Below are 26,011 nucleotides of genomic sequence, written 5' to 3'. Positions count from 1 at the left end.
TCTTCCCAAAAAAGAAAGTATAATGTTTGCTTTACTGCATTTTGCTCTTAAAACCCTGAGTAACAGTGTTTTGGCATAGAATTGGCAAATGCACAAAATATGGTTAGCATCCATGCTAATGGCATGAGGAAGTTAAAGAAATTCTCAGGATTTAGTTTTTTTAAGTAATAATTTTCTTTCAGCCTATAATATGGGTAACATGGTTATATTTGTAAAGTGACCTGCCTGGGAATCGAACTCCGGTCGCAGCAGGGAGTGCACGCGACCCTTAGCCGCTAGAAAATTATAATTCATAGTTCATAATTGGACTGGTTTGTTTGTTTGTTTGTTTGTTTTTTAAATCCCACTCACATAGATATTGTTTGTGTTTGTACTTGCCCACAAGACTTTTAAACAATTTCAGTTGGTTCTATTTCCCAAAATATAACAATGCTAGCAGTTTAATTTAAACCACTATGACCCTGACCAGGCAGTTACTAATGATGAATGAATGAACACTGGTAATGCATTACGCAATGCTGCACAGTCATGTTAATGTTAATGAATGTGGTCTTAGTTTCTTCCGCAAGCTTTATATTTGACCACACGCCTGCAAGAAAGTAAAAAAAAACAAACAAAAAAAACTCCCACTTGTGGGATCCCAGTCCTGATACATACCTGTAGTGCACCTCATACTCATAGCTGTATTTATATCTGTTTAGAACACATTATCGGTTCATTACATTCTGTTACATTCCTAATGCCCATAATCCTTCAATCTCCATAGCACGGAGAAATTGAATTTGAAGGAAAATTGCTAACTTATTCACAAAATAATGGGCACCATGCTGCATTATTGACTCAACACTGCCTCTTCATCGAGGGGAAGAAAAAAAAAAGAAAACTGATTTTGTCCTTGTTAATAATACATGAGACGACTGACTGTAGTGATGCAAGTGCCACTAAATCTAGGGCTTTCCTCAAGAGACACCCATCATCCCCCAAGGCAAAGCGACTACTTTTCCTGGACTTTCATCCTGTCTTCTCTATACACGAATGCCAACACTATGTTCTGTTCTTTCTTCCCCTTTTAATTAGACAAACAATATTATGGAATACAAATGTGGGGGGAAAAAAAACTAGAAAGGAATTGAGAAAGAAGCTCCTTGCTATTCAAGGCCACTACACAGGAGAGTTTGCAGGCTGTATGTGCACGGATGTTTAAAATTCAACCCCTGACCCAATGATAATGCAGCATCAGTAGAGACTTCCACATCTTTCAATCTCATTGTGGAATCAAATGCACTGAAGGCTGAGTGCGCTTTAAAATAGCTTTTCTTCCATACGTGGTATTGGATTCCAGGCATTATAAAGACTAAAACTAAAACTCAAGCAGTGATAGGAAGTGCGCATCCAAATGCTGAAAAATACTTTTGCTTGATTGAAATTGAAAAAGACATGGCTGGTTCATTTCCATCTCCACTGATATGACAGGGATGAAGGTAATACGATCAGAATGGACAATTAACCAATTGTACTTTTCACACATGGACACAAATCCAAGCTTAGAGCCAAACCAGGAACCCTGGAGCTGTCTGACCCTCAGCTAGGCTTGGCTTTAAGCAGGGCTCTGGTGATGTACATCCTGGATGGTGATGAGCTTCCATGCTGTGCAGACTCACTTTCAGAATCAACAATTTTAGCTGCATGAGTGCCTAATAATATGACAATATGTAATATGATACACAGATTTATTATTTCGCACATTTATTGCATTGCTATTTTAAAAGAACATTAAGGCTAGATGTGAAAATTCAGCACCTCCATTTGACTTCATTGTTAAGTACAGTAGCTGCTTTCCATCTGTCGGTGTGGGTTAGTCGATTATGATTGCCTTATAACTGAACAAAGATGCCCACCAATGATGAGGTAAAGCAAGTCAAAGTCAATGTCATTAGCAAAACTTATAGTATATGCTTTGAAATTGCATATATAGAACAAATATTATATGTGGCTTTTTGCTTATCACTGCTTCTATGCAATGAATATATGTCATTGGAAAACAAGGTAGTTTTCTTTTGGCAAGAAACCTGTGTTAGATTAATAAGAGGCATTTCTAGATGCAGAGAAGACAAAGGCAGACTAATTGGCAACAGAGGAGAGATTATAAAGGGTGAGAGGGGTAGAGCTTGAGCCAAAGAAAGAAAGAGAGAGAGCAAGAGAGTCCATGACTAAAGCCTCCTCACTGACTCGCTGGCTCATTTCCGGTCATCCATCTGGCACGTCTCGGCTTCATCCCATGGGGAGGAAACAGAGGGCATGAGCTCAGTGCTGTTAGCGATTAGCACCTGGGCTAGCACCTGAGAATGCCTCGTTCTGACACTAGAAAAAATAGCTGAAGGAGTGCAGTTGGCATCATCAGAGGGTCTCTTCATCATTCTCTGGCTTCGATTAACCTCCATCATCGTCCAACAGGCAGATCTCCCTCCTGCACCTGCACTAATCCCTTCTGTACGCTGCTCATTAACGAAATACTAATTGTGTAAAGGATTGTTGATGCAATTTGGTATGTGAGAGAGACAGAAATGAAGAGTGTACTTGTTTGTAAGAGGAAGAAGGTGAGAGATGAGGGAAGAGGGGGGAAAAAAAGGGAGAGCGAAATAAGCCGAGGACACGATCGATATCTAGGATCAATTTACAGAACACTGGAGGGAAAAGTGCTAACTGGCTCAAACCATTTCGGCAAGTACGATCCATAAAATGTGATCTTGCCAGCTCAACCAGTATTTAAGTAAAATATTTAAATGTTTTATTAGCTATTCCAAAAGGGTCCAAGAAGTTCTTCTCAGAAAGCATTAGAATGTGCAGGAGGTATTTTTTGGTGGCCACTGATTTGCATTGGAGACCGTTTGTGTTGCTCGGCGTGTCGTTGCTGCAAGAGCGGAACTTTAATAACAGCCTCATCTTTAAAGACAATATCCCCATCTGTCTTTGCCATATTTTATCTCTCTGTATTTATTACTCTCTTTTCGGATTTCGCCTCGGTTGGACCTCATCTGCTGCTCCCGGAGGAGCGCTCACTCATTGATTACAAAGAAGTAATTTTCCATTTGATATGATCACTCCAGGAGACTAAGAGTTTTCATCAGTATTCAGCTCACTAGGCCACTGTCAGCAGCTGTCTTAGTTAGGCCACTCTGGGAGATAATCTCAGAGCCATCTAATAGGGTTCTCCTTGCAGACTTTATTCACCTTAAGAAAATGGAAGAAATTCATGACATCTTCCAGTTGTGAGAGCTTCCACACGTCTGTGGGAGCTGACTAGGATGATAATTCAAACACACTCTCAGAATAACATTCAATGAAACCAAAACATAAGCAGAACAGCTTGGCATCAGTGTGCCTTACAACAACATTTGGGATGTTTTTGGCTGTGAAAACTGTTTGACAACTAAGAGTATGCAATATTGGTGGACATCTGTATCATGAGATGTTCATGTGTCTGCATGTTACAGGACTGGAAGATCCAGTCAAATTGCAAGTGGACTGTACCCTTCACCGCTTCGTACACATTTTGCGAGAAGAAAAACATGCTCAGAGGGCGGTTGATAGTAAACTCATACTTGTTTGACTCTCATGCAAGCCGGAGTTTCTACTCTCATATATACATATTAATCAACGAGCCCTTCTTTGAGAAGACTTTAAAAACTCTCTCATCCATTAAACGTGTAAGTCCGTGTATAGTTTCTGCCTGTATTTCAGTTGAGGGTTGCAGTATTGCCTCCCAGAGCTGCTGTTTTGAGGTATACTGTCGCCTCATAGATCTTCTTTTTAAGGATGTTAGACAGGTTCTCATTAGGACTGAGGTCAGGACATGATGGTGGATGGCCACACCATGTTTTTTCTCCTTTTATGCCCGTAGCAACCAAGTAGTCAATGGTGGGGTTTTTTCTGCAGCATGGGATAGTGCGTTGTCCTGCATAAAAATAATTTAATTTAAGATGGCACGATACTTCTTTTTATACCATGGCAGAAAAAATCCGTTAGGAGCTCCACATATCTTGCAGAGGTCATTTTGACACCCTCAGGGACACTAAAGGGACCCACCATGTCACTTCCTAATATTCCACCCCTAATCATCCCTCTGACACATCCCTGCTGATGTCAGAGTGATGTTGTTGGACTAGGGTGGTCATTCGCCAACCATCCAGAACTCCATCCATCTGGACCATCCAGTGTAGCACGGCATTGTATTTCTGACATTGTACTTCATGTATTTCTGAGCCCACTGCAAACTTCTAGCGGCTCCAGAGACACCAGCAGCTTCAAACGTGTGTTTGTTGCTCAACAGTGGCTTTGTTATAGCTGCCCTTTTAATATCATTAATGACAAACGTTCCTTAATAAGCCTTTCTCTGACCGAACACGTCTGTGCTCTGAATCAGTCACAAATCTTTTCACTGTTCGATGATCTCTATTCAGTTTTCGCAGAATATCAGTAGTTTTCATGCCTATTTCACACTTTTCATTTCCATACTGTGACTTGCTTAATAATGTGGAACAACCTCTTAAATAGGTTTCCCTTTAATTAAGATCATCTGGCAAACTAATTATTAAACCTGTCTGAGATTGATACCAGTTATCTAAAAATATATGCGAAATAAAACAAACAAACACTTTCTTTGAAAAATTAAAATCTAAAGGTTGATTTTACGGAAATTTTACTTAGATATATTTTTACATACCAAGTTTGTTAGAAAATAAAAAATGTAAATCAAATTTTTTTACCCATCCACCTTTTTTATTTTTACATCCCTACAGGGGGCTACACAACTATTCAAACTTCAACCCACCATGTACAGAACCAGCATGACGACGCCAATGCGGTTCGCTTTACAATGCAAGGCAAATTAATTTTAATAGACAACGAACTCTGCAGGAAGCCTCTATAAATAAAGAACGAGATCTCATATAAAATGATTACAATTCACAATGACCTATACTGTGCAGGTTACTGAGCCAGATCACAATGCTCCATCAAATTCGCACCATTCATACGACGTTTGTAATAATTAGGTCGCCTGAATAGTGCTGCTTGTAAAACACAGTGCCTGAACACGTAGATAGGACCTGAATCACGCTGATGGAAGAGATGAGTGTTTCTGAGCAGTGGATAGGAGGCAGTGTTGCAGAAATACATGCAGGTGGAGGAGTGAGCTGGGGGGGGGGATGGACTTTAATTTGAGTGCAATCGCATGAGGGAAAATGGCCACTCACGGCACAGACACTTAAGATTCAGGTACCTACCTGCTGGGCATTTTGGTTCCCTATTTCACATTTCAACCTGCACTTATCATACACACACTTATGTTGTAATCAGACACACACCATCAGGTAGAATGCTACAGCCAGGGTATGTAAAAGAAAAAAAAAACATTGCTGAATGGTTCAGAGGACGTCCATATTCAAGCTTTGAATCAGCGCTGGCTCTAGTTACAAGTGGTTTAAGCCACCAGGGGCCCCAGGAGAATGCAGTACCTTCTTAATATACCTTTTGTAATAATATCTTTTAGTGACAAGGGATCTGAAGCCCATGAATCATAGCATGAGACAACCATCATTCAAGTTATCTACTGTGTGAACTGTACAACTTTATAGTCTCGTTGTATTTTAGGCTATATTTGGATTGTGGTGCTTATTCATCCATCTACAACCTTGTTCCTCTAAACCAGAAGGATGAAATACACTCAGCATTTCTTTAGAAGAACTTTCTATCCGCAGTTACGAGGCACCAACAACTCCATGACGGTTCAGAATGTGTTATCTTAAATAAATAAATAAACAAACAAACAAACAAACAAACGAACATTATCCATTATTCTTCTTAAAAATAACAAATAAAATCTGTGTTTTGGTAGTAAAATATGTTTTTATGATAGAATGTCAAGAGAAGAGGAAAAAGTTAGGTTTTTGGACCCAAGGAAGGAGCACAAAAATCAATTCTGGATAAATTCCACCAGCTCATTCAAGAGCTTAAACTTGAACTGTTGGAAAAATATTGCTGGAAATGTTGAAAAAATGTTTTAAAGGGTTACTATCGGAAACGCATGCAGAAATTAAACTTGGGGTGCGAGTTTCAATAGAGTAGTGCGTGTTTAAGCAAAATTTGTCTAAATTCGTTCATCATTCCCCAATGGAAGAGTTATCTGAGCTAAATATGGTGCAACATTTTTTTTAAAAATATTGAGCTGAATGTGGACCTGCTGTAAATGTATAGCTGTGTTTTATTGGTTAGCTTTGGATGAGTTTATCTCCATCATTCCTTTGGTGAGATGTGGAACAGATTAGGTGGTATGTATGGGTCATCACTGGTGTATTCGCTAATCAGTATAACGAGCCTGGTGTCCAATTAAAAACGTCTGCACTTACAGTGACCATACTGTTTATTATGTTTTGTCGGAGACAATTGGTGAAGTTTAGTTTTGAAGTACAAGCTATTCATTTTAATTCTGCTTATGGCAGCATATTCCAGACTTTATTCAAATGCAAATGCTAATTAGAGGATGCCAATTCAAAAATGTATTTGCATTCTCATGTTCCAATTCCTCATGCCAAAAATAAAGCACTTCCAAATTCACATTAGCATTTGTACCGTCAATGAAGTCTGTCTGTCAATCAAAAACTACTGGACGGAGGGAAGTTTTATTGGTGTTTTGGAGGAAATCGGTTCAACCTTGTGGCAATAGTGCTGACAAAAACATGGAGGTAAACAAGAGAAAGCCAGTTTTGGGTCTTCAAATTCTAATGATTTGGAAAAAGCAATGCTTTTTTTTTTACATCCTGTTGTCCTAGAAACATCAGGATTTTCCTCTCATACTAATTACAAAAGAATGTTCTCATGGAGACCTGTTATTAATACCAGCAAGCAAAATGGGAAACAACAACTGGGTAAAATGTCACCGTGAGAAGAACTTAGAAGATGTTAGAAGAGCACATGAGGTGAAATTCTGAAAAGATGAAAAGCACGCACTAAGAAATAAAGCAACCAAAAGGTTTTTAAAAAGGGGCTAAACAAAGGGCAAAATGGTTTCAAGATAATTTCTTGTGTTCCTGTGTGTGGGTGAGATATAATTGTGTTTTTGCAAGAATGCACATTATATTTAAAGGAACATGTGCTCATTGGAGGCGCAGAGCCATAAAAAAGAAATTTCGGGCGTTCTTTTCTTTTTTAGTCATTCCTAATCTCTGCTAATCCACTTTAGAGTCATATCTACAAAACAGGACAGAATTGTTGCGCTGGTGCAACGCCAAACGCCATTTTATTATTTATTTATTAAGCTTCGTTAGTTGCGGTAATCAAATTGGAATTCAGGTTGCAGTGGTTTTGTGTTTAGAGTGCTGCTTTCTGCTGTTTTGGAAAGAATGGTGATGTTTCTCTAGTGCTACTGCAGGATATCTTTATATCCGAGCTAATGTGTCAAATACTAGTGGTGTCGAAAATCACAGTAGTTATGATAGCGCTGTAACTGGACAGGTTGAACTACTGAGAGCATGACAATATAAAACGAGTCAGAGTCTTATTTTAAAAATAAGAAAATAATATTAAAAAGAGAAAGAGAGAGAGAGAGAGAGAGAGAGAGAGAGAGAGAGTTTTGCTTAGAGTTACTTGGTTAACTATGGTGAAAATGGCAGGAGGACTCTGGGGGCATTTCCAATTTGCATATTTATGTATATTCATAGATCCTGGATTGAGGTGTGGCTACACTTTTAGATTTCTTTGGTTTGTCCTTCTTGGGGAACCTTTAAAGCACCGTACAACAGACGGCTTTCCTATCTCAGGAAATTAAGTGAAATTTAAGTGAGAGAGAAAAAGAGGGACTGGTGAGGGGAAAGACTGCTATAATTTAAGCGAGAACAGAAACTACCTTGTTTTGAATGTTCTACCACATTATATGTAACTATAAACAGATATGTCAAGGTACGTCTTTTTTAAAATACATAAACGATTGTTGGAGGTTTGTGCTGTTATAGGAAAATGTGAGTCCTGCCATTCCTTACTTTATATTTTACATCAATTTGAAAGTTTGAACATATACACTGTCAAACAGAATTTGTTATTTTAAAACCTTGTCACTTATGTGACTAAAATGCACAATATTTGTTCCCGATCTGACATGGACACTAGGATGGACACAAAAATAAAAAGGGATGTTAAAAATGCTGATCTTAATGTTCTAGCAATATATGTGTCATTCAAAATTGATTCTCATCAGACTGTATTGAAATCAATAACATATTCATTTTTATAGTTTTGAAAAAATGTATGCAGAATTTATACTTTACTGAATTGCTGATTTTCTGTATTCGCTTTCAATTTCCAGGCCATAAAGGTGATTTCGCTCAGCCTGAGCCTGACCCCAACATCTATGTTGTTAATTTGATGGGCAATCTAATTACATTTTCCTCTATCCAGTCCCGGTTCCTCCTTCTCTATATCGATGTCGAGAGGTGGATTAACAATAGACCTGCCTTTCCTTCCCTCTTTAACCACTCACCAGGGACTGGGCCTTAAATAATGGCTGGCTAAACAGCATTTACTGCATTCTCAATTGGATATGAAAGGGCTAATTCTGCAGGCCAGCCACAGTCCAGCAAGCTCCTCTCTTCTAATAGCCCTTACCATAGCTATCCAACCAGCCCTGAGCTGTGCCCTTTTCATTTATCCGGCTTTAGATTGCTAGATTCAGATATTCAATTACAGATTATTAACTGGCACAAACAAATTCATTCTGCACCATCGCCGTGGATGATAATGATACAAAGAGTTTATTGGATTGGTGCTGGGAAGAGGAAGAGGGGGTAAGGGGGCAAGCTGAAATGGAATAACTCGAAATCTGTGGACTATGAAATAGAAATTAACTGTCTGTTTCAATGCTTAATAGGCCTCAATATTTGTAGTTATTGCAGTTTGATAAGTACACACAAACACACACGAGTCTGGGGAAAATAAAGTGGCAGAGTTATAATTATTATAATGATTTTTTTGCCCATGTTTTGAGCTCTGCAAGCTAAACTAGCATATGCGAATGCTGAAGGGAGCTTGGAGACATGATGGCAGCTGAGAGAGAATATCATCAGTTAAATAAAACTGAGTTACTAAGAAACTAAAATTTTCTCTATTCATTTCTGGGAAAAGAAAAAAAACATTTGTGAGTCACGTTTAAGATGAATTCGAAGTCTAAATCAGGTACTAAGGTCAGTTTTGTTCCAGACTTGCCCCAAGAGCTTAAAACGTTCGGTGAATTATGAAAGCTGTTTTTGAGCCTTGGTGCAGGTCCAGTACCACCAAGAAAATGACCCGTTGTGTGCTCCGCATCAGATTCTCTCAGTGCCATATACCAAGTCTCATGATTAGTTCAATTTGTCACGTCTCGTTGACATAAGACATGATATAAAATCAGAGTAGGACTGGAGCACTGTAATTAGATCAGCGGTCACACTGAGAACATTGGGGAAAACACACCAAAGGAAAAAAAAACAAAAAAAAAACTAGAGTTTACCATTTCACAAACCTGCCTGCACAAAAGTGACATATGGAATTATCAAATTGATCCAAGGTTCAGCAGGAATACAATGTGAAGGTAAACCTGCGACTAGCCCAGAACTGGTCCTGGATGCGAACATTCAGACTAAGTGTGAAAAGAGCAAGCAAGCTCCTCAATTCCAAAATGATCTGGGGATCGTCACAAATATCAGCATCGGCATCTTTATTGCATTGTATACTGAGGTGCAATTGGCCAGAAGGTCCTCATTTTGTCAATTTGCCGTAATGTAACTATAGCTCTGATTGATTGCTCCTATAAAGGAGTCTATCAATGGACGCTTGTTACCTCCAGCCATCAGTTATTTGCTGATCCAGTTAAACCATCGATTCTCCAAGGCCACTGTGCGGTTTCATGACTGCCAAACGTATATCACTACAATCAAGAGTCATTTACGATCAGACTGGAAGATTACTTGGTGGTATTTTCCCAGCAGCTGGGCATTAAAAAGTTACAGCATGGTAAATATTATGGATCAAAGGGTTATTTGTTTGTATGCGACATGTTGGTTTTCAGGCATTAGTGGATGTGGTTTGTAAGCAAAGCCTAAAGGCTTAAAGTGCAAAATCTGAAATGGTGAAATAATAAAAGCCATCAGTTAAACATGACAGGGAGTGTCTGCTCGGTAAGGCCAGGGATACCTGACCATTAATCTTTCCGTCAAAGAGGTGCTCACGCTGCAAGATTTCACCATCGAGTTTTTAAGCTGGAGTGGGTGGGCAAATTGTACCGCTTGGCAAGACTTGTACAATCTCTTCTGAAATGTTAGTGTATTTCTCAGATGTGTCTTTAACAGTGACCATGCTTACTCATGAGTATAGTCACTGCGCCGGAATGAAAGAACGTAACAAGTCATCCACATACTGCATGCGTGTATTGTCCATAGAAGCAATAGACATGGTCTTCAGCTGATGGACCGCAAAATATTTTAGCAAATCAAACTAATTGAAGAAACAGTGCAGCAGAATGGACAAACATAAGAAACTACATGGCTGTAGTTCAGCAACTCCACTCTTCTCAACATGAAAAATGACCACTTCTGTAGCAGATCCTCTTGTGAATTATTTAGCTCAAAACAGCTCACTGTGAAACAGCAGGGTTTTCACAGACATTATAGATTTGTCATCTTCTCTGGTCTGATTATTGAAGTGATGATGAAAACAGAAAGTTTAAAGACAATTGTGTAAAGAAGAATGTGTTTATTCTCCACTTCAATTCAAAACAGAAATCTCATCTGTCACCTTCATCATCTCACCTGCCTGCCTCTATCGTCCTGTTGCCTTGATATCTGTTGTGAAGACTGGTCAGAGACTTCATCACCTCGTCACTACAGCTCAGAATTTAACACTTTAATTCCCTCAGAACTCACCACCAACTGGAGGACCTGGGTCTGAGACTGTCTCTGTGCCAGCGGCCCCCCAAGGATGTGTATTGAGCCCCATGTTGTACTCCCTGTACACCTATGACTGTGTGGCCACTTCCAACTCTTCCACCATTATTAAGTTCACTGATGACACTGTTGTGTTTGACCTGATCTCTGATAACGATGAGAAGGCCTATTTAGAGGAGATTAAGAGCCTGGAAAACTGGTCCCAGGAGAAAATTCTCCTCCTGAAAGTCAACAAGACAAAGGAGCTGGTTGTGGACTTCAGCACACAGCAGGAGAGGAGCTACCATCCACTCGAGATCAACAGGACCCCAGTGGAGTTTGTGGACAGTTTCTTTTACCTTGATGTCAATATCACACAGGACCTGACATGGTCCTGTCACATCAACACCCTGGTGAAGAAGGCCCGTCAGCAACTATTCCAGCTCAAGCACTTGAAAGATTTTAAACTACCCTCTAAGGTGCTCAGGAATATTTACACCTGCACCATTGAGAGCATCCTGACAGGAAACATTACAGCCTGGTTTAGGAACAGCACCATGCAGGACAGACGAGCTCTCCAGAGGGTGGTGTGAACAGCTGAGCATATCATCCGCACTGAGCTCCCTGACCTGCAGTTCATCTATAACAAGCGGTGCTACACCAAGGCCAGGAAGATAATGAAGGACCTCAACCATCCCAACAATGGACTGTTCTCTCTGTTACCATCAGGGAAACCTTTCTGTTCCCTGAAGGCCAAAACAGAGAGAATGAAGAGGAGCTGTTTCCCTACAGTCAATTCCGGCCCTAAACCAGGACTAGAACTCTATTTGTTAAATATAGGTGTGAAACAATTATTGGCACCCCTATGAATTCATATCAGAAAAATATATTTGATGTATATTGCCATTGATATATTTTTTTTTTTTTTAGTACACCTGGGTGACTCAGGCTCCTAATCAGTCTTTGGTGGAGTCCATCTGACTCTGGACCTGCAATTCCACTGCAGTGGTGGAGTCATGGATGACAGATGCTGACTGCTGAAGGCAGGCTCTAAAAATAACTTCAGTGTGCTGAGCTGATCTATCGGTTCCCGGGCTGTCTCCCAAAAGCACCTCGGCCACTAGATTTCCTCAGAGGCCTATAACTCTGCCTGGAATAGGCCATCAGGCCCACCCACAGACCCAGGTCATCACAAATAGACTTGTTCGAACATCCATCCATCGTATCTGGGACACTGTTTAATGCACTTGCACCCACTGAATAATAATTATTGCCCACAACAGAGCATCTGAGGCCACAAAGTCTGAAGGCTGATTGAATATTGGTTACCTTCATTTTGTTATTGATTCTGCATAATCATTAAGAAAGCGCTCGCCATCTCAGCAAGAAGGTCAGCACTTTCAATTGTTGGAGTTTATGAACCAGAGCAGTCTCTGAATTCTGAAGGGATTTTGTAAGAGAAACATTGAAACACTGAGTTATTGAATAAAAAAAAAAAAAAGAGTCAATCATATTGCAGTATGCAAATGATAGCCACATAGCACCAGTTTATCAATGGAAGACTGTGGCTGGTAATTTGCATATTCATAGAATTGAGAATTTTTCATGAGAAAGTATAAAAGCATCTATATCTCCTCACTCTATTCTGATTAAATTTGTCATTAATTCATGTCATAATTCATTATATATATATATATATATATATATATATATATATATATATATATATATATATAAAGTTATAATTATAAGGTTCTAAAATTATAAGGTTCAATAAGGTTCTAAGCAGACAAAATCTTCGAATTTTTAAAAAAAATAATATATTCAGATTTGTATAATATATTCATATTACTAGTATTGTTAAGTAATTCTGAAGCCTTTAAAAGTCCAAAATTGTTTTTACCATCTCTGTTTGGAAATAAAATAAAAGCTACTGGATATGACAAGCTCGGAGTGTTCACGATCTTTAAGCCTGTGCTGAAGTAATAAACACTGCACTGGAGAACATCAGCAGCCCAGCTGTGCGCTGGTTTGTTATCCTGTAATATAAACAGCACTATTTGCATTAATAAGAAATCCAACCCTGCATTATTAATTACATTTGCACTATGACTTGCTTTTCATTTGTTCAGAAGAAAAATCCCTTCACAAACAAGCAAAGATCAACACGATGCATTATTAACGAAGCAGTCCAATAATAATAAAAATGCACTTAAAAATTTAAAACAATGCTCAAACATCATAAAATACAAAGGGGGATCTATAATCGCATTCGAATATATGAAAAATAATGTTTTACAACCGAATGCTACCAATGATCACTAAAATATAAACGAGAGCCACACTGGGCGACTTAAAGCTCACGTGAACGGTCGTAATGATGTGTTAAAGCTTCATGTGTTAAAAAAAAAATCTTAACACTACAGAAATATGGATTCTGATTGGTCAACATCAGCTCTGACAATTCTAATACGCTATTGTTACTATAGTAACAACTTGCATAGGGACACAGGTACAGAGCTGAGCGATAGTTCTTAGCTAAACACTGACGTGCCTCCGGATGACCTTGTCCTTTAAAAGAGTGCCGTCTAAGGCTGATGATGCCACTCATCACTGGTGTCGTAATCGCATATTATAAGGAACCTGTAAGATCTGTAATGAGATGAAAGAGCCAGTCACTGGAGTATGAAGGATGTACTATGAAGGATGTCCTTCAAGCAGAAATTCTTTGGAAAGATTTCAAATTTTTCAATTGTTCCTGAAGACAGCATGCGTAATTAAGGGCTACTTTATTATAAGTTAGAATTTAATAAATATTGTGGAGCATACAGTTTTGTGTTGCAGAAAGGATCACAAATGATAAATTTCACAAGATTTTTTGTACATTTTTGATAAAGAAACCAAAAGATAAAGGGCAAAAACAAACAAAAAACAAGCAAGCAAATAGTAATGTAAGGCACAAAAACAATAAAAATCAATCAATCTATCTCTCTATCTATCCATCTATCTATGTTTGTCTGTTTGTCAGTTATGCTTTATTTTTGTCTACAGATACTTTTGTACTTTTTCTTAAATAGTTTAGAGTACACTCCATATTTCGACTCAGTATATTTGATGATTTGATAAAAAGTAACTGATCTGAAAAATCTATTCCATCAACCCGGACGTGTGAGAAAATCAATGCAGTTGTATTTCATACCAACAACATCCTTCTTAACTTTTGATATGAACTGAGATGTGGGTATTAGCGTAACTATGGACAAAGACGTGTTGAGTTCCTGACGCAAATGTTTCTGTGTGACAATGTTCTCATCATCGTTCTGTTTGTTTAATCTGTTAAATGTAATCTAACAAAGACCACATTAGCCACATACTGATGATGTGCTGCTGGATGCTGTGTCACTAACTCCCTCTCTACTCCCTCTCTCTCTACTCCCTCCCTACTCCCTCCCTCCCTACTCCCTCCCTCTCTACTACTCCCTCTCTACTCCCTCCCTCTCTACTCCCTCCCTCTCTACTCCCTCTCTCTCTACTCCGTCCCTACTCCCTCCCTCTCTACTCCCTCCCTCTCTACTCTCACTCTACTCCCTCTCTACTCTCACTCTACTCCCTCTCTACTACTTCCTCTCTACTCCCTCACTACTACTTCCTCTCTATTACTCCCTCCCTCCTCCCTCCTTCCTCCCTCCCTCTCTACTACTCCCTCTCTACTCCCTCGCTACTCCCTCTCACACCACATAAACATGCATGCTGTAATTATCAGCCTCCTCACTCTGCTACGGTACAGGTAAACAGTAAACACTACTCTACAGGTAAACAGTGAACACTACTCTACAGGTAAACAGTAAACACTACTCTACAGGTAAACAGTAAACACTACTCTACAGGTAAACAGTGAACACTACTCTACAGGTAAACAGTAAACACTACTCTACAGGTAAACAGTGAACACTACTCTACAGGTAAACAGTAAACACTACTCTACAGGTAAACAGTGAACACTACTCTACAGGTAAACAGTAAACACTACTCTACAGGTAAACAGTGAACACTACTCTACAGGTAAACAGTAAACACTACTCTACAGGTAAACAGTAAACACTACTCTACAGGTAAACAGTGAACACTACTCTACAGGTGAACAGTGAACACTACTCTACAGGTGAACAGTGAACACTACTCTACAGGTAAACAGTAAACACTACTCTACAGGTAAACAGTAAACACTACTCTACAGGTAAACAGTAAACACTACTCTACAGGTAAACAGTGAACACTACTCTACAGGTAAACAGTAAACACTACTCTACAGGTAAACAGTGAACACTACTCTACAGGTAAACAGTGAACACTACTCTACAGGTAAACAGTAAACACTACTCTACAGGTAAACAGTGAACACTACTCTACAGGTAAACAGTAAACACTACTCTACAGGTAAACAGTGAACACTACTCTACAGGTAAACAGTGAACACTACTCTACAGGTAAACAGTAAACACTACTCTACAGGTAAACAGTAAACACTACCTTACAGGTAAACAGTGAACACTACTCAACAGGTAAACAGTGAACACTACTCTACAGGTAAACAGTAAACACTACTCTACAGGTAAACAGTGAACACTACTCTACAGGTAAACAGTAAACACTACTCTACAGGTAAACAGTAAACACTACCTTACAGGTAAACAGTGAACACTACTCAACAGGTAAACAGTGAACACTACTCTACAGGTAAACAGTAAACACTACTCTACAGGTAAACAGTGAACACTACTCTACAGGTAAACAGTAAACACTACTCTACAGGTAAACAGTAAACACTACTCTACAGGTAAACAGTAAACACTACTCTACAGGTAAACAGTGAACACTACAGGTAGTTGTCAAGTCATGTTTAAACACCACTTCAGATGTAAACCTTAATCACAGAGCTTTGGACAACAATAGAGCTTAGCGTGTGAGCTATCTCCCCACTGAGATTCTGCTGTGAACAGCATTAATACGGGTGTGTGTGTGTGTGTGTGTGTGTGTGTGTGTGTGTGTGTGTGTGTGTGTGTGTGAGAGAGAGAGAGAGACTTTACCCTAAATCTCACAGCAAATAATTCAAACACACACCAACAGCATTAGGGTGTTATAAGAGCAGAGGCTACAGGAGGCCTCCGATCTCAGAATGAAATGAACACAGAACTTGTGTACAAAAACGAGTAAATAAATCCAGTGTGTGTGTGTGTGTGTGTGTGTGTGTGTGTGTGTGTGTGTGTGTGTGTGTGTGTGTTATCAGCTCTGTGAAATTCATGCTTCTGTTCATTTGCGTTGGCTGAGTTTCACTGAAAATGTAAATCACAGAATATATCAAAGGCCTTTCAAGTACAAATAATCTCTTTTCATTATTCAAACCCCAGAAAGAAAGAAAGAAACAAACAAACAAAAAATGGAGATAAACAGAGACGGTCAGAGTGGATGTATATACATACATACATACATATATATATATATATATATATATATATATATATATATATATATATATATACACACACACACACACATATACAGGTGCATCTCAAAAAATTTGAATATTGTGAATTTTTTTATTTGAATTTTTTCTGTAATTTAATTCAAAAAATGGAACTTTCATATATTCTACATTCATTACACATAAAGTAAAATATTTCAAGCCTTTTTTTTTGTTTTAATCTTGATTAGTGCAGCATACAGGTCATGGAAATCAAAAATCCAGTATCTCAAAATATTAGAATAAAGTTTTTTTTGCACGATATTCAAATTTTTTGAGATGCACCTGTATATTGTTTCAAAGTGAGTTGAACAGCAGGACCTCAAAAAAAAAAAATCTGTACATCAGTGTGTGTGTGCGTGTGTGTGTGTGTGTGTGTCTGTGTGTGGAGAAGCAGGATGACTATGTCAGAAATCTAGCACTCACCTCAACCAGTTTGTTGGCGTGCTCGCGGAAGACCTGGGCGTACTCCTTCACCTCCTTTTCATTGCCACTCTTGGCTGCTTCAATGAGGACCAGTAGAGGTACATTAGTCTCCAGGAAGGAATCAGAGATATGGTCCATCACTGCCTTCCTCAGCTGCAAGAGACAGAGAGAAAGCCATATTATTATACAATACTAATTTGTTTACTTTGCTAATTTGTGAACTAGCTGTTGCGCAACTACAAATTTTTACTAGCGGGTCAGTAATTTAAAAAAAAGTAGTCGACGAGTCGTCTTTTCTGTAGTTAAAGCAAAACTGTTTCAGGACATCTCTATTTTCAGATAGCAGACCGCACTTCGGTTAACCATCGGACAGCCGAAAGCACACAGGCTACAAATAACATCTCCAGCTTTAACGTAGGGGTGGACGATATGTCAAGAACATCACGATACTTGAAGTCACTTCTGTGAAGTACGATATGCAGGTCTGCTAACAATCTATGCCAGCAAGCAAAACATTAGTGGTGCAGTCGTAAATAAATCTATAAACCTATAAGAAACTGAACATTTTGATTATATTTTTATTTAATGCCTACAAAAATAAACTACTGAACACTGAAAAGGTATAAAAATAAAAAAAAAATAATTCTGCTACAAAACAAAGAACATTCTGTAATTGTAACGATTCAGGACAGAATTGTAAGATCTAATCAGCTGCTTGTAATGATTATAATACGTGTAGTTTTAAAAAGTTATATGAAAAGTTATGACTTTTACAACTGATCACAATATCAATACTATCAATATTACGCTGAAATCGCTTAATGATGATAACGTCTGCCTCTCTGTGTTTTTCCACCACGCAACTATGCGTCATCCCCACAGCAGCGAGCAGCACGATGTATTAAATGTAGTCAACTAGTATAAACAACCTCTATTAGGAACGCAGTGTCTCATGGTGATATATTGCCCCCGCTGTTTACATTGGTATTGCGCAATGCAAGCGCCTAGCTTTTTGTTTCTCAGGACATTGCACAAGCAATGTTCCAAACAACTGCACGATATATGCAGCAGTCATATTGCGTACACATCGTGGTATTTAAAGTCAAGGATAATCCAGGCTTAATAGAGCATCACAACCCCCACCCCAACCCCGCCCCGCCTTGCTGAAATAGTCTAGACCCAAGGCCAGCTGTTCTCCCATAAAACACTCACAGTATCAGCACCTGAAAACAACGCTAACATTTTTTTTTTTTTCCACTGGAGCTCTGGAACGGATAGATTTGTTTATGGAGCTACTTTTGGCTCAAACTGGTAAGAAACTGGCTGATGACTGCAAAATGGGTCCTGGGAACATTGAGAGAGCCTCTACAGCCTCTACGGAGGCATGAGCTAGCATAAAATAACACCATCCTGCCATTAGAGCTCAGCAAGACCTGCTTTCCCTGGAGGGCTAAACAGACTAGATGCATAAACACATACACAAACTTGTAGTCAGTGGAGTATTCAGGACCACTCGAACCTTCTCGGGGGCTTCAAAATGTTGTTATTGTACTGTCTCACAGTAGCATTAGCAAGGCAGAGGTGATGCAACTGGTAATAATATCTCTCTCGACGCTAGGGGCTAGCGCAGTTTGTGTGGTCAGCATCAGTCACAATCACAGCCAGAGGAAAAGTTATTTTAGAAACTCCTCCCGGGGAAGAAAGATGACAGGGGTAAACACTCTTAAACAACAGTAATTACCAACCAGTCATGCGCACACGTGTAGCTCAGCAACCTGCTAAAAAGCCCAAAGCGCCAGGCTCGGGGTTGGGCTGATAAATTATCACTCGCAAGGAAGCTAAATCCATCACGACTTGGCTAGCAAAGCATGTGGGCCTGCAAACTCTGCAGAGAGAAAAATGTGCTTCAAGCACAAGCTGGAGCTGTGCAGTTGATATGCAGTGTTTGTTAGCACCCTGGTCACCTGAGCATGAAATTCGGAAAAAGAGAGCACCCTCCATACCCAACGATCCATCTCTCGGGACGTCAATAATTCAATTGAAATGTTTTAAAGAAACGTGTAGCTATGTTTAATAATTTACGCAAAAGGACGTTTTCCAGAAGCTTGGAAAAGAGTGCCGAATCCATCATACAGATAGTGCATCATCGTATAATTATTTGGAGACTTGTTATATTTGCAGAACGGATCATAAAGGGTTCCGGCTTTCATGCTAACTAATGTATGTTCGCACATTTCCAATGCCAATGAGTCGAGATTTTCCATTTCCGTTTCTCACAGAGACTGAGTGCACTCACTCACTCTTTTTTAACCATCGTCTATTTAATGATGCTTATTCCAGTGAGTAGATCCTCATAATGCACCAGATCAGATCTGAGGGTGCTCACTTTATAGAGACATCATTCCTCAGAGTGTGCTAGACAAGCCTTTTTTCCAATAAAAATGCAGATTTTTGCTGCAGGTCAGAGAGTTATATTCATCATCTGTACAAGAGAAACACTCGTTTACCTTAATCCAAAAAATCTAAAAGACGTGTTCAAAAAGCACTTATTTTAGAAATGAGACCGGTACTGAAAACGGACAAGCACTAAATTTCTATTTTTAGGCCAACACGGAAGGAGTTACTGCTCCTCATCCAGATCCGAATTTTTACAATGTTCACATTCACCAGTCATCTCGTATTAATCAACTCACTCATTCATCTTCTTTGCAAGTGGTCAATTCAAATGGACGACACCCCCCCCAAAATTTATCCTAAACCCTCCATCACACCACAGCTTTCACGGCAGCGTACAACACTTGGAGGAAAGTGCTATCTACCAGCTTCCACATACCTGAGCTCACAGACACCGACGATTGGCTAGTGTCACTGTGATTGACAGGGGAGACAGAATGCCCCTCCCACTCACAACGCATGGACAATTTTGATCTCTACACTCCTGACTAAAGATGGCTGTGCGATTGGCTTGTTTTTGACCAGGACTCTGAATTTCAATAAGGCTTGCGTTTACATCATCTGCCTCACACACAGCAATAAAGTTTCATGTCTGATGATACTACTAGTTCCCTCGTCTCATTTTCTTCTCCAATTTGTCCAAATTTGTCAACCAGATGGCCCTGTAGCAACAGTAAACCTCAGTGGCAAAAAAAAAAAAAAGAAATCAATCGAAGTGAATTTGGAGGCGTACCAAGAAATAATTAAAGGGGGTGTATACTTAACTAAGCTTGAAAGATAAACATCTCTGACTGCCAACTGAGCAAAATGAGGAGGCATGATCTTCAAAGACAAGATTAGACTCTGTCTGGCAAATTTGCTTTTTAATGGGAAACTGTATGTCTAAGGATTACGATCGGGTTCTGGCGCGGAAACAGATGTCGCAGGAACTGTCGCAAGAATCCCTACGGAGAACTTTACATGGCTTATCTTTTTATTCCGAAACAAATCATACAGCCTGAGCTCGTGTCTATTATGTAAGTTGCTTGTGTGCAAATATAGTCGAATATGAACGGACTGCTCGGTCCTCAGGAGCGCTGCGGTTTGTTTCAGAGCTGTTACCATTCAAAAAGCAGCAGACACAAAATTCAAGGAAAATTAGAAGGTCCGATAAACAAAGCCTTCACATCCTCGCTTTCATTTCCTTTCTCTAGTCCTTTCATTTGTGAATGCGGGTAAAATAGCGAGAGGGAGAGCCCGTGGGTCAACAACGGCATGTTTCTTATTAAAATGTCAAGAGCAATCAGGGGAGAAACAGGTTTGTGTGTGCGTGAGGAACGAGCATGAATCAAAATGAAATAACTGGACGTGGTGGATAAAGGGAACGGCGTGTAGATCGAGATCAGGGGCGGAGGGAGAAGAGTAAAGAGGACAGTGAAATTGAGAGGGAAAAACGTGGATAAATAGGCTGGAGCGTCCTGGTCTTGATCTTTCCATGATGTCTGTAAACGGTTGTAAATTGCAGGATGTCCTCCTGGTTTAATGTCTTGGGCAGCGTTGAGCAGAAAAAGGTACAAGGATGAAGACGATGAGAGTTTTAGAAAATACAGTACTTCACATTGCAAGGTTTCGTCCATGCCCACAACAATGTTCCTTCTAACTGATGTCTGGTTCACGACAGACATGTTTAACTCCAGTTCAGGATAGTTAGGTGGCCATAATAATACCTATATAGTGGCTATAGGGATAACTATAATCTTTTACTTGTGAGTTGTTTCAACATGGAAATCTCTAAACTGTGCTGGACTATGGGCATGTCTGGGTGATTCGAGAGGGAATAGAGAATTCTTTTTATTCTCCTATTTGTAGTTAATTTTTTGTTACCTGTCTCACCCTCTTTTTTCTTGTCCTTTACTTTCCATCCATTTAAATTCTGGCTTTAACAGTCCATAAAAATGCAACTTTATATACTTCTAACAAAGACCTTATTCCCTCTTTGGGAAGGAGGGCGTCAGGTTTAATAAGATAAGATACATTGAGACAGGATGAGATATGATGAGATAAGATAAGATACGATCAGATATGATGAGATATGATGAGATAAGATAAGATACGATGAAATATGATGAGAAGATAATATAAGATAAGATGAGATATGATGAGATAATATAAGATAATATGAGATACGATGATATGATGAGATAAGATAATATAAAATAAGATAAGATATGATAAGAAGATAATATAAGATACGATGAGATATGATGAGATAAGATAATATAAGACAAGATACGATGAGATATGATGAGATAAGATAATATAAGATAACATACAATGAGATATGATGAGAAGATAATATAAGATAAGATGAGATACAATGAGATAATATAAGATAAGATACGATGATATGATGAGATAAGATAATATAAAATAAGATAAGATGAGATATGATAAGAAGATAATATAAGATACGATGAGATAAGATAATATAAGATAAGACAAGATACGATGAGATATGATATGATGAGATATGAGATAAGATAATATAAGATAAGATACAATGAGATATGATGAGAAGATAATATAAGATAAAATACAATGAGATACGATGAGATAAGATAATATAAGGTAAGATACAATAAGATTTTTGTATCTATTTTTTTCTGACTTTTGACTTTATACACAGTTACATAAGTAATAAAACAGTCAGTGTCATACTGTTATAGGGAAATGATCATCAGTGGGATGGTGTATTGAAGCAAAATTACCTTTATCACCCCTAAGTTAATTATTTTTCTATGACAGCACATCTACAAGTGTTATTGTAAGAGTTGCCACCTTCTGACCAATCAGAGGCCACGATTCAATAATAAATCCTTATGTAGGATGGCGCTGGATGTTGAGACTTATCTAGGGGAGCCAGATGGAATTATCTGTTTTGCAGGGCTGTAATGTGACTGCCTGCACTGTGAGAAGGAATCCCAGACCAGGCCATTATCAGACTCTGATATGACACAGCGTTCCAGGTTCCTCCACCGGGTAATCACGGAGAGCCAGACACAGGCTCTATCAGTACTCAAGATCATAGTGCTCGTCCTCAAATCACTACCAACTGCATGGATGTACTGGCCACTGAGTACACTATCACTTGTTCACCAATACAGGGCCAGTATATATATATATATATATATATATATATATATATATATATATATATATATATATATATGAGAAAAGCTATTTCAAAACTCAGTCCGTCTCTATAAGTCTCACTCTTAGACACATTTCCTCAGGACACACTGTCAAGCCTGCAAGTCTTAAAGAGCTGAATAAAGATTCTGCTGGAGTGCTCAACCCTCAGAGCCAGTGTGTGACAGTCGCATGATAAAGCTACTCGATTAGACAAATCTCAAGTAGTAAAGAACAGAGAGTAAGGAAGCAGATGTTTATCTTAAATTGGGTAAATACCCGAGTCCATTTTTGTAATTATAGATAAGGATGTTATGCAAACCACAAATGCTATGCAGAGCAACAGGGTGTGTCTGCAGACTGCAAACCAGACATCTGTTTGAGATCATATGTGGGCACGCCAAGTGAAGAATAAATCACGACAGAATGGTACGACAAAGAGAAGTTGCTGCATCCCCCCCCCCCGTCCCAAAAAGTAATTATTTTCCAATAATAGCATGTGCTGAAGCTTTTTATTCAGCTTAACATACAGAATTTGCCAGTGATTAAATATTGTAATGTATTAATATTGTTCAAACAATTAAATATTGTTGATAGCTGGGGATATTTAAGTCATAAAGCCATAATCTTTATTGTATTCCCCTACCAAGTCCAATCACTACAGAACACTGCATTTTATGGTTTAAGGACCGGTTTGCGGATACTCTCTCCTCACAGTAGAAAAAAAAAAAAAAAAGAATTATTTAAGGATTAACTTGTGCAGAAAAATACGCTTAGAAACATATGCTATGAAAAGTGCATGTCGCTAGAAGGCTGTCCTACAGCCAGCCATCAATCAATGCCCTACCAGGAAAGAAAAGATGACAGAGACATTAATTAGAAACAGGGTGATAGGCCTTCAAACACATGGCATAGCTCCAGCGTGTAAACGAGCTTGCATCTGGGGTTTGCTAATTGCATGAGATCAGGCAGTTAAGGCTATGGGTCTAGCCTCATCAACCCACTCTCCTCAATTAGTACTATTCATCGTGTTGGAATGCCACCTTCACGGCAATTTTTATATCAAATCACGCAATCAGTCTTTTCAGTCTTGCTTACGGGCTCTCAGACATGAAGTTTTTTTTCTGTTCATCTGGGTCTCTCTTACACTGTCTGTCAGTTTCTTGTGGTGTCTCTTGACTTTCAATCCTGATTTCTCTCTGATCTGAAAAAGGATGATGAACCTCACAGTCTCTCTCTCTCTCTCTCTCTCTCTCTCTCTGCATCTGTCTCTCTTACTTTCAGCTGTTACAGACATGTTCGGAGCTCACAGTCAGCCTGGAGAACTCTCCTACTAGCAAAGGTCTGAGCATTGCCGGTCTCCGAATCATGACTGGAATTCCTTCTGCAGAATTAGCCCACCTCTTGAGGACGGCTCGCTTGGGAAGGAACAGAATGGCTGTACAAACTGCTTACAAACTCCAGCCATAAAAATGACCAACTGCCATGTCATCTTTTTTATATCTTAAAACTATATTGGTATTGATTCGGTAGCCGAGAATCTCAGGTGGACTGCGCTAGCACTGCATGAGTCAAGTTCTATCCTCGCTCAATGGTGAAGCGATAAACCATCAAACCAAGATGACTTGCTTGTGCATTTATGCAAATGAACACAACATCATAAAGTGAAAATCGCCCCTCCCCCACACGCTCAACAACTCAGCCAGATGATTTCACAGCGAGCCCCATAAATAAACCAAACCAAGCAGGGCGTTGCAATAAAGTGCAAAAAAACAAAGCCTCGGCTAAACAGAAATCCCCGGTGCTAACGTTTCGCCACAGCTATTGCCACAATTGTCCCTCTGCTCTTGAAGGGAAGCAGACACTTGATTTGCGAAGGCTCGGGCTGTAGATCCTCTTGCCAGGTAGACAGCAATAACTCAAAGCTTGCTGCCACGGAGAGTTTGCTGTTCCGCCACTGAGGCTGATTTGATGAGATGGCGATGCCTTCATTCATTTGACTTAGAGCCGTGTGGAACTCCAGGCGGGGGGACAGGTCCCGGGGCTCATATTTTCTCCACCAGGAGAAGCCTGGATGTTTATTTGTAAGCCAGAACACTTGCACACCCACATGTTCATTCTCGAAAAGTACATACATTAACATGTTCAACACAAATGGGATCCTGTCTACATCTTTCACAGCGAAAGAATACTACTTCGGTAAGTCATAGTGAAATCCAGCTGAATGAAGTCCAAATCAACTTGAAAACATGGTTGCTGCTGGGAAAATTCAGATTTGGCCTTTTCTCTTTTTTTCTAAGTTAAGAAAGCAATCATCGATGACAGACGGCATTATACTACACGCGTTATAACATACTGAGAACACAGCGGTGCTGAAGAAGAATGGATATTTCTACATCTGTATAAATACTAAAAACATAAGTGTACATGGCATATTTCCAGATTTTTCCCTAGAACTGTCATACGATTCTGCGATTAGTCCGAGCACGTTGAGTCATTTTCTATAACAGTAGGTCTGACAGTAGTGCAGCTGTAAATCACAGGTTAATATTAATGCACATTCGCCAGGACTTCTACGGTGGACACGCTACGTAAACAGATTATTTTAAATGTGGAAGGAGTCTCCAGTGTCAAAACGTTAACGGTAAAGCTGCAGATTTCGGACATCTTCAGCGCAGAAGAGTTCATGCTTTGCAATTCCTTAGTAACATCTTCTGGTCTTATAAACTTCAAAAGGGGAGGGGAAAAAAAGAGATGCTGGTGGAACGACTGTTTATCACTGATGTAGCGTAAGAGATTAATGGACCTGGTGGATTATAAATGGACGGAGCATGGAGGGTAATTATTTATAAAAAGGTACCAAATTAAATTGTTGGCAATTTGCTGTGGTATAATGATAATGAGTCTTTATGGTCAGATATACATTATATGAGAAATAATTTTCTTCTTCGCATGTCCCAGCATGTTAGGAGGTTGGGGTCGTCCCTGGAGCAGAGAGGGTTAAGGGCCTTGCTCAAGGGCCCAACAGTGGCAGCTTGAACCCCTGACCCTCCCATCAGTAACCCAGAGCCTTAACCGTCAAGCCACCACTGCCCTGTATAACAGGAATAAAACATCCTTTCTTACAAATTCTACATGCACTTTCTGAGGTCTTGTATAATTTAATGTTGGCACTTCCATTCCTTTTTGTTTCCTTTTAGAACTGATTGAACACAGCAACGCTGTTTAGCATGACACAGATTTGTGAATATTTCACACCTGTGTGATTTTTAGTCATGTCGTGTTTGTTATAAATAGACATGGATGGTCTACGATGAAATTTAGGCAGCATACTGTTATACAGACTTGAAGTTTGGGGGGGGGGGTCTTTTTTTCATAGGAACTTCGTAATTCACTGATTCACCCGAGTTGTCCATGTCTTTTTTGTCTCAGTGCCCAATCCTGCTAGAACCTTATTATTATTATTATTATTATTATTATTATTATTATTAAT

At 39.3% G+C, this 26,011-nt stretch overlaps 1 protein-coding gene across 1 annotated transcript in view; it reads right to left on the bottom strand.

The window, feature by feature from the left end:
- The window catches only part of ctnna2 (catenin (cadherin-associated protein), alpha 2), a 293,809-nt gene that overhangs the window by 41,979 nt on the left and 225,819 nt on the right, over nt 1-26,011 (bottom strand). Inside the window, exon 9 of the mRNA XM_053619170.1 lies at nt 16,897-17,049. Coding sequence (XP_053475145.1) covers nt 16,897-17,049 — 153 coding nt within the window. The remainder of the gene's footprint in view (nt 1-16,896; nt 17,050-26,011) is intronic.

Source organism: Ictalurus furcatus, chromosome 29, assembly GCF_023375685.1.
Source record: "Ictalurus furcatus strain D&B chromosome 29, Billie_1.0, whole genome shotgun sequence".
Lineage (NCBI taxonomy): Eukaryota > Metazoa > Chordata > Actinopteri > Siluriformes > Ictaluridae > Ictalurus > Ictalurus furcatus.
This window is presented reverse-complemented; position numbering and strand designations above follow the sequence as displayed.